This window comes from Ipomoea nil, unplaced genomic scaffold, assembly GCF_001879475.1.
Source record: "Ipomoea nil cultivar Tokyo-kokei standard unplaced genomic scaffold, Asagao_1.1 scaffold2921, whole genome shotgun sequence".
Lineage (NCBI taxonomy): Eukaryota > Viridiplantae > Streptophyta > Magnoliopsida > Solanales > Convolvulaceae > Ipomoea > Ipomoea nil.
Genome location: NW_017619349.1, coordinates 1,163,835 through 1,174,222, shown reverse-complemented (window position 1 = coordinate 1,174,222; position 10,388 = coordinate 1,163,835). Strand labels below are relative to the sequence as shown.

At 32.5% G+C, this 10,388-nt stretch overlaps 1 protein-coding gene across 1 annotated transcript; it reads left to right on the top strand.

The window, feature by feature from the left end:
* The first annotated feature begins 2,688 nt into the window (after positions 1–2,688).
* Positions 2,689–3,357, top strand: LOC109160800 (dof zinc finger protein DOF4.5-like). Its single transcript, XM_019309046.1, has one exon. The coding sequence runs from the start codon at positions 2,689–2,691 to the stop codon at positions 3,355–3,357; it is 669 nt and encodes a 222-aa protein (XP_019164591.1).
* The last annotated feature ends 7,031 nt before the right edge of the window (positions 3,358–10,388 follow it).

Here is a 10,388-nt window from a genome sequence, read left to right as displayed (position 1 = left end):
TCCATTTTGATAATGTGACTATTGTGCGGCCAATGCGTTAGTTCGGGCATCCGTTTCCATGTCAGGTTGCGGTGAGTGGTTTGATATGTCACCGCCATATCTTGCTCAGATTCTTGCTACTGATTTAATGAATTAAGTTGTTTCTTCCAAAAAAAAAAAAAAAGTATTTGACTTTCAAAACTAACATTTTAGCTTCATAACTATGCAATGTTTTACACATTTGGTCCTTTTGACTAAATCGCCAACCAAATATTGCCAAAAAAACGTAAATGCTTTTAAAATGTTATTCATGGGGTAAAACAATCATTTTAAGTTTTTTTATTAAAAAAAAAAAAAAAAAAAAAAAAAAAAAAAAACTGTTCGGATATTTGGAACTGAATTTCAACACAAATAAAAAACATTAAAAATATATTAAGTTACGCACATAACATTCAATATAAACATTAAATGAAAATATATCAAACACACAAAACATATACTATGCACACAAATTTAAACTCGACTCACAACAACATGATTCTATTTGTCGCAACCAAAGCAACAGTGAGAGCTAAGGACGAACTAACACTGAACAAAAACACAACTGCAGAAAGACACTATTTATGTATCTATCGCACGAGAAGCGCACATCAACTAAAGATTAATTGTCGATCTTCAATTCACTCATGGAGTCGTGGGTGATGTGGAAGCAAGGACCAAAAGAGGCACAGCCAAATGGTCTGAACACTACACACATTAAGGGGAAGTTTGAAATTACAAAGAAATGAACATTAATTACTAATTTACTATATTAAATTTGGATTCAGGAAATTTAAATTATAATCGTAATATACATTGAAGAACAACAATGCAAGTTGTGATGAAGAAGAGAAAAATTAATTTATTAGGCATATTTTGTTAATTATGCGTAGATTACAACCTGTTTATCATTTATTGTTGAGTTTTTTTTTTTTTTTTTTCCGTATAAAATGGCTCCAGGTTATTAGAGTTTTTCAATTCATTATATTCAAATTGCAAATTAAATTAGCTTTGGAGTGATGGAACAAAGTAACGGAGTTGGTGATTATCATCTGCCACTACCGCCGCCGCCTAGGAGGTTGAGGACGACGGAGTACCATGGTTCTCCTCCTCCATCGAGATTAAAAAAAATTGATTGTCGATCTTCAATTCCCCCTTTTTTAAAAACAAAAAATTTAAAATGACCGTTTTATCCCAAAATCCACAACCTAGCACAGCCAAATGGTCTAACACACACTTAAAAATTGCAAATTAAACCATGCATCTATCGCACGAGAAGCGCACGATAGAATTGATTGTCGATCTTAAATTCCCCCTTTCTAAAAATCTAAAAATGACCGTTTTACCCCAAAAGCCACAACCTAGCACCAAAGGCGAGTCTCATTTGTCCTAAACACCCAATGGGCATCATCAATGCAATCAATGCACAAAACAAGTCCCAAACAAAATACAAAGCTAACGGGGTGAACACTACACACATTAAGGGGGAGTTTCAAATTACAAAGAAATGAAATTAAATCCTATATTAAATTCGGGTTGAGGAAATTGAAATTATATTCGTAATATACATTAAAGAAAAATGTGAATTGTTACGACGATAGATAACATTTAATTTTTATTACGCATATTTTTTCAAGGCAACCAATGCACAAAACAAGCACAAACAAAATACAAAGCTAATGGGGTGAACACTACACACATTATGGGGGAGTTTGAAATTTGTAGTTAGTTGCAGATTATATACTATCGGTCCAAAATTACTCGAATATCATTAATTATGTGATTTTCAGAATAGAAAAAATATCATTAGTGAGAGTTTTAATGTTAACTCTTAAATGCATGTTTCTGTAATAATTTCTCATCATGTACCATCAATATATGGTATATTTTTAATATACAAAATGTACATTATTTGATAGTATATATAAAATAATGTACTCTCAAATAATGTATGTTACGTATATAAATAACTTACGATTAGTATATTAAAAATGTACTTTTTATTTATGATCCACACAATTGTGTGTATCATGTTCCATGCAATAATGATTGAGTAGTGGGGGGTTGGGTTAATAAATATTGTTTTCGGAAAGGGTTGAATGTTAATTGGTTGGGGAGGGAGAGAGAAACAGTATGCAAATTACGGTATGGGGCTAGTGGCATGCAACCGAGGTTGTGGATGACTGGACTATGCGGGTTAGACGCCGGATTAGCGGATGAAGGTCACTTGATTAAACTTGGTTGATGTGGAAGCAATGACCGAATAAGAGAAGTCTTGGACCAAAAGAGGCACAGTCAAATGGTCTAGCATACAAATGAAACGAACTCAATGCAAAAAACAAGGCCCAAACAAAATACAAAGCTAATGGGATGAACACTACACACATTAAGTGGGAGTTTGAAATTACAAAGAAATGAAAATTAATACTATATTAAATTCGGATTGAGCAAATCGAAATTATATTTGTAATATACATTAAAGAAAAATGTTAGTTGTTACGAAGATAGATAACATTTAATTTTATTACGCATATTTTCTCAATTTTGCGTAGATTACAATGTGTTTATCATTTATTGCCGAGTTTTTTTTTTGGGTATAAAATGGCTCCAGTTATGTAAAGTTTTGCAATTCATTATATTCCAATTGCAAATTAAATTAGCTTGAGAGTGATGGAACAAGGTAACGGAGTTGGTGATTATCATCCGCCATTGCCGCCGGTTAGGAGGTTGAGGACGATGGAGTCCCTTGGCTCTCCTCCTCCACCAAGAGAATGTCCTCGTTGTCATTCCAACGACACCAAATTTTGTTATTTTAACAACTACAGCATGAATCAACCAAGGTATTACTGTCGGACATGCAAGCGCTACTGGACTCATGGTGGCATTCTACGTGACATCCCCATTGGCGGAAAGTCCCACAAGGGAAGGAAATCTACCGGTAGGTATGAGAATAAGAGGGTTCAACCATCTTCGCCTCAACTCCAACCATCTTGTCCACGAGCAAATGTAGCTCCAGTAACTTTTGGTCCTTTAGCGCTTCCTCCGACGGTGACACCTTATCGTGTTGAAAATGGGTATCTCAATATGGTAAACCCAATGAGAATTATTGAGCCACCGTATAACTCAAGCCAATACGCTTTCCAGCCTACAACTAGGGATTATGGTCAGAATTTCTTTTTGAACAATAATGATGGAGCTAGTTCATCTAACTCCTTTCCATTGAATGCCTCCGTGGGCAGCCGCACCACCGATGGATACACAAATTTTGGTTGGGGTTCTTTGATAGCGAACCCGAATGATTGGTTGGACTTCTCCCGTAGCTTTGACCCATCAACATGATGAGTTATATGTTAGTGCTTCTAGAGCCATTTAATGCTTAATTTCTTTTGTGTACTCAAAAGAAATTAAATTTAAATTAAAGATAGTTTTTATATTTAGGTACTTAGAGGGTTAAACGATTAAACATTCATGTCACCTCTTGTACCATATTGATTGTTAAATAAATTAAATGGCTTTGTTTTAATTTACTTCACCTTAATTTATGTTTTATTTCATGAAGCATATGTGCGAATGTGAGTGTTTAGGAGCGTAGCATGTAGTCAACAAAGAATAAATTAAATAGCTTTGATTTAATTAATTGTACTCAAAATTTGCTCAGAAAAAAATCATCTCTTATGTAATAGCACACAAATTGCACGGAAAAGGGTAAATCACTTTAGGAAAACCCTATAGGGCATACTCAATCAAGAGAGTATTGATAAGAATTGAACTCGTGAGCTCGTTTTGCTATCATGTTATAAACGCATGTCTACATGATGCACGATCAAGTATTACAAGATTAATAATAGGCCGTATACGAGTATTTTTTTACATGAAAAAATTAAAATTAAAGTACATTAATTTTAACATGAAGTGCAAACACAAATAATATGAACATAATTCGGGGATTACATTGATTTTATATGTTAGTTGCAGATTATATACTATCGGTCCAAAATTACTCAAATATCATTAATTATGTGATTTTCAGAATAGAAAAAATATCTTTAATGAGAGTTTTAATGTTAACTCTTAAATGTATGTTTCTGTAATAATTTCTCGTGTAAATGTGAATAAATTACTATAGTCAATGATAAACATCATTCAATATAATAGTAAATTATTACTTTTGTGAATAAACAGATTACATTATTACTGAAATATATTTACCTTGTATAGCTTCATCCCCTTAAAATAAATTTTTGTAAAGATAGAATAATATTTCATTATGTTATCCATAATAATAGTCAAAGATCAGGGGAGAAATAAGACGCAAATTATTCTGTAGACCTCAGTCCACTTTATGTTAAAAGATAAATTGTGAACATTTGGACTCAAGCCCACCTGTCCACCGAATAATTTGTGGTTCGAACATCTTTCCAACAATAATAATTTCCTCCTTTTGATCTCTTTGTGTTTCCTAACAATAGTTATGCCATGGACCTAGACCCAGGCCCAAAACGACGCTGTTTGCACGTGTAAAAATAATAGTGCTGTTAGTGGCACTGTTTCCGCAGCCAATGATTTTTTAATTATTATTGAAAACAACTCAGTGAGTGAATATTCAGTTCTATATAATTGTGAATATAGAGTTATGAAATTGTGAACATAGAGTTCTATAATTGTAAATATAGAGTTCACAAATTGTAAATATAATTTTATATTTCTGTTTGTTAATTTACATTCTATTTTGAAACACTTCAAATGTATTCACTATCTTATTTTTCTAAGAAGGGTCTAAAGGTGATGAAGTCAATAATCCAGTGACACAGACTCAACAGAATCCTAAGCTAAATGAGACTGAAAATTCAAACACTGTCAAAAGATGCATTATGGACCAGTTCTCTTCATCTAACAAACATATGCATTCTGGACCAGTTCTCTTCATCTAACAAACATAAGAAGTCCAAGAATGACACTGTGAAACAAGAGAAAATTTAAAGTTTGTGTGTGTGGGGACAAAGTTTTAGAACTGTAATGTTGTTTTCCATGGATTTTGGATGTATTTGATTGGTAGCACTATTACAGTGCTATCAATTCTACTCATGCTTTCTATTATGCTATTGGCTTAAGTGTCAATTTAAAACTCATATTTCACATTAAAACTTGTATTATTCTAAATCTATATTGGTTACTTTTTATACATGTGTTTATATTATTCTCTATGTTTTGATTTGTGTGTTGATATTAGTCCATCTTTGAATATTTATTTTAAAAATGGTTTCAGGACTTACAATTAACTATTCTTATGTCAAGCACAAAAAAAACAGGCATGGAGCATCAAAAATATTGAATACACATTAGTAAAGTAGGTGCAAGAAATGAAGACACCTGGGTAGCAATATGTCATCCTTCACATTCCCAGGATGAGATAAGCAGCAATGTACCATCAAATTGTAGTGGACCATCAATCTGTAAATTATGGATTTGTTTAGAACTTAGAAAGTGTATTTTAACTTTATAACTTATAAAATATATATCAAAATACACATCAATTGTTGAATATATACCTTGATTACAGAAAATAGTTAACTTATAAATTTGTTAAAACAGTCTTTCCAAAACAAATCTCGATTAAAAAACAAATTTTGCCTTCTGTATTTGTTATTTCAAATAATGTAAATCAAATAAAGCAATATGTAAGTCCCAATTAAAGCAAACAAATAAAAATCAAATAAAGCAATATGCAAGTCTTATTAGCAAACAAATAAAAATCAAATAAAGCTAAGATGTAAGTCTTATTTGAGCAAACAAATTAAAATCAAATCAAGCTAGATGTAACTCTTATTTTAGCACACAAGTACAAATCAAATAAAGCAAACTATAAGATTTTAAAACATATGCAATTGTGTTAAGCATCAATTAAAAACACTAAACATGGTAGAACTTATCAATAGAACCAGGAATCAGATAAAGAGTAATGTAAAAAAAAAAATAAAAAAAAAATAATAATAATAATAAAAACATTTTAACTTGGTATTTCTTATCATAGTACACAGCAAGTTATGAATAAATAACTTCAAAAAAAAAAAGAGTTAAGTTTAGAATTTGTTAAAACAAACTTTAATAAATGACTTTGTACTGATTGGTTGGAAAAATTGTAGTCAAATGTTGTATTAGATTGGACTTAGAATAATAGTAACAAATTTGAAAAAGCCATCAACTTTGGACTTAAATCATTCTGTATTTGTTAAAGAAAATTAAAATGGCATTCAAAATGTTATAGACTTTATGGTTTTGTTATAGCCACTATCAGTTCAAAATGCCATTCACTTTGGTTGGAAAAAACAGAATTCAGAGTTAAAGATGACTACATTGATGGTAAGTAGTTAAAATAATAAGTTCAATTCATTAAACTTGCGAAATAATGCACACTGTGAACTTTAAATCAGTAAAATTTATAAAAAGTTAAGGGTATGTGACAGCTGTTAATCAGCAGTATATTAAGAAAATTTACAAAACCATTAAGAAAGGAGGTTTGATTATTACATTACTCTTGAACAAAAAAAAAAAAAAAAAAAAAAAAAAAGACTAATTTTACAAAATATACTACAGAATCATAAGACTTGCACAGCTAAGTATAAACCTTTAACACGTAGAAACAGAAATCATAAAACTGGAAAAAAAAAATGTGCATCAGAATTGTGATTCATCATTTGCCACATACTGGGAACAAACAAGTTAGTAATCTGATAATAATTTCAATTTAGACCAAATTGAGAACACGTGTATTTAATGAAGAAATTATATAGCACACTTTGATAGCAATTTCAAGAACCCTGTTAATTTTTAGTGAAAAGCTATTTGACTAATTTTACAAAATATACTACAGAATCATAAGACTTACCCAGCTAAGTATAAACCTTTAACACGTAGAAACAGAAATAAAAAAACTCAAAAAAAAAAAAAAAAATCTGGGCATCAGAATTCTGATTCATCATTTTCCACATACTGGGAACAAACAAGTTAGTAAACTGATAATAATATAAATTAAGACAAAATTGGGAACACGTGCATTTAATGAAGAAATTAAATAGCACACATTGATAACAATTTCATGAAAAAATTAATAGTCATCCCGTTAATTTTTTAGTGAAAAGCTCTTTGACAACTATAATTACTCAACATCAAATAAGTAAACTACAAAACATTCACTTAGACTTCATAAAGCTTCTCAAATCCATGCTTTCCAGCCAAAAATTACTAACAACATAAACGATAGAGTTAATCAACGATTTGGTCCCTCAATTATTAGTAAACTGTCAATGTAGTCCCTTAATTGCCTATTCATAGATTTGGTTCCTGAAAACAATTATTTTTAGTCGATTTAGTCCCTACGGCCGTCGATTTGGTCCCTGAAAATAATTATTTTTAGTTGATTTAGTCCCTCTGACCGTCGACGGAAGACGGCCTAAGGGACTAAATCGACTAAAAATAATTGTTTTTGGGGACCAAATCGATGAATAAGCGATTGAGGGACTACATTAACAGTTCGCTAATAATTGATGGACCAAATCGTTTATTAACTCTAAACGATATGAGGCAAATTAAAACATCTACAATCATAGGCACGAAGCGGAAGCAGCTAATTGAAAACAAAGGTACAATTATAAGTCTTACTTAACGATAGCTTTTTATATTACCAGTAGTTAGATTACTTGAACTACCTTTTGACGTTTACCCTCCATCTTCTGAGCCTGAAAAACAGTAAAATGCAGAAATTAGTAGTTGTTAGAGTGTACCGTAGCAGTTTATATCTTAATCAAAAAATCAAAAAGGAACGAAATCACAAAAAAAAAATTGCGTAAACGGAAAAAAATTAAAAAATAGAGCAGATGTAGTTAGCTTTTAGGATTTTTTGGAATTAGGCGTGCTGACCAACATCTCCAAATGAACATATATAGCCGAAGAATCGAACATCAGAAACCATCTAGGGTTTCTTACTGGAGATAGAAAGTAGCGACTTTAGGGTAGAAAGTAGGAGATTTATGTTCAGATATGAAATTACTGAACATGAAACTCTGATAAACAGATTTGTATGGAGTGATTAGAAACAAAAATAGCTAAGAGCGAAACTATGGTTTACCGACCGAATTGGAGGCGGACAAGGATAAGGACATAAATAAATAGATTTTTAGCCTTCTACAACAAAACATATGTCGGAAAGCATGGATTAAACCATTGCGATGTCCGATCATGTTCGAACAAAGCGAGAGAGCGGCGAGGGAGGTGAAGGGTCGGCTTAGGGCTGCAAATGAAGGGTAGGGCAACCCTTTTGTTTCTAAGAAACGGGTTGGGTAGCATATCTGGGTTGGGCCCGGGTATTGGGCTTGAATTTGTTGGGTCAGGCTAGGCCTGAATGGTATGTTATAATGTTGGCCTTATTTTTAGCACTTACAATTTTTTTTTTTTTTTGAAAATGCATTTACAAATTTAGGTTGTACAATAGTCTAATTAATTATGCTATGTGTACTTAATAAGATAGTTACTTATGTTACAAATCATAGGCACGAAGAGGAAGCAGCTAATTGACAACAAAGGTATAATTATAAGTCTTACTTAACGATAGCTTTTTATATTACCAGTAGTTAGATTACTTGAACTACCTTTTGACGTTTACCCTCCATCTTCTGAGCCTGAAAAACAGTAAAATGCAGAAATTAGTAGTTGTTAGAGTGTACCGTAGCAGTTTATATCTTAATCAAAAAATCAAAAAGGAACGAAATCACAAAAAAATTGCATAAACGGAAAAAAAAATTAAAAAATAGAGCAGATGTAGTTAGCTTTTAGGATTTTTTGGAATTAGGTGTGCTGACCAACATCTCCAAATGAACATATATAGCCGAAGAATCAAACATCAGAAACCATCTAGGGTTTCTTACTGGAGAAAGAAAGTAGCGACTTTAGGGTAGAAAGTAGGAGATTTATGTTCAGATATGAAATTACTGAACATGAAACTCTGATAAACAGATTTGTATGGAGTGATTAGAAACAAAAATAGCTAAGAGCGAAACTATGGTTTACCGACCGAATTGGAGGCGGACAAGGATAAGGACATAAATAAATAGATTTTTAGCCTTCTACAACAAAACATATGTCGGAAAGCATGGATTAAACCATTGCGATGTCCGATCATGTTCGAACAAAGCGAGAGAGCGGCGAGGGAGGTGAAGGGTCGGCTTAGGGCTGCAAATGAAGGGTAGGGCAACCCTTTTGTTTCTAAGAAACGGGTTGGGTAGCATATCTGGGTTGGGCCCGGGTATTGGGCTTGAATTTGTTGGGTCAGGCTAGGCCTGAATGGTATGTTATAATGTTGGCCTTATTTTTAGCACTTACAATTTTTTTTTTTTTTTTGAAAATGCATTTACAAATTTAGGTTGTACAATAGTCTAATTAATTATGCTATGTGTACTTAATAAGATAGTTACTTATGTTACAAATCATAGGCACGAAGAGGAAGCAGCTAATTGACAACAAAGGTATAATTATAAGTCTTACTTAACGATAGCTTTTTATATTACCAGTAGTTAGATTACTTGAACTACCTTTTGACGTTTACCCTCCATCTTCTGAGCCTGAAAAACAGTAAAATGCAGAAATTAGTAGTTGTTAGAGTGTACCGTAGCAGTTTATATCTTAATCAAAAAATCAAAAAGGAACGAAATCACAAAAAAATTGCATAAACGGAAAAAAAAATTAAAAAATAGAGCAGATGTAGTTAGCTTTTAGGATTTTTTGGAATTAGGTGTGCTGACCAACATCTCCAAATGAACATATATAGCCGAAGAATCAAACATCAGAAACCATCTAGGGTTTCTTACTGGAGAAAGAAAGTAGCGACTTTAGGGTAGAAAGTAGGAGATTTATGTTCAGATATGAAATTACTGAACATGAAACTCTGATAAACAGATTTGTATGGAGTGATTAGAAACAAAAATAGCTAAGAGCGAAACTATGGTTTACCGACCGAATTGGAGGCGGACAAGGATAAGGACATAAATAAATAGATTTTTAGCCTTCTACAACAAAACATATGTCGGAAAGCATGGATTAAACCATTGCGATGTCCGATCATGTTCGAACAAAGCGAGAGAGCGGCGAGGGAGGTGAAGGGTCGGCTTAGGGCTGCAAATGAAGGGTAGGGCAACCCTTTTGTTTCTAAGAAACGGGTTGGGTAGCATATCTGGGTTGGGCCCGGGTATTGGGCTTGAATTTGTTGGGTCAGGCTAGGCCTGAATGGTATGTTATAATGTTGGCCTTATTTTTAGCACTTACAATTTTTTTTTTTTTTGAAAATGCATTTACAAATTTAGGTTGTACAATAGTCTAAT

Excerpts from the sequence above, each read along its gene's own strand:
- LOC109160800 (XM_019309046.1), top strand. The coding sequence starts at position 2,689 with ATGGAACAAGGTAACGGAGTTGGTGATTATCATCCGCCATTGCCGCCG.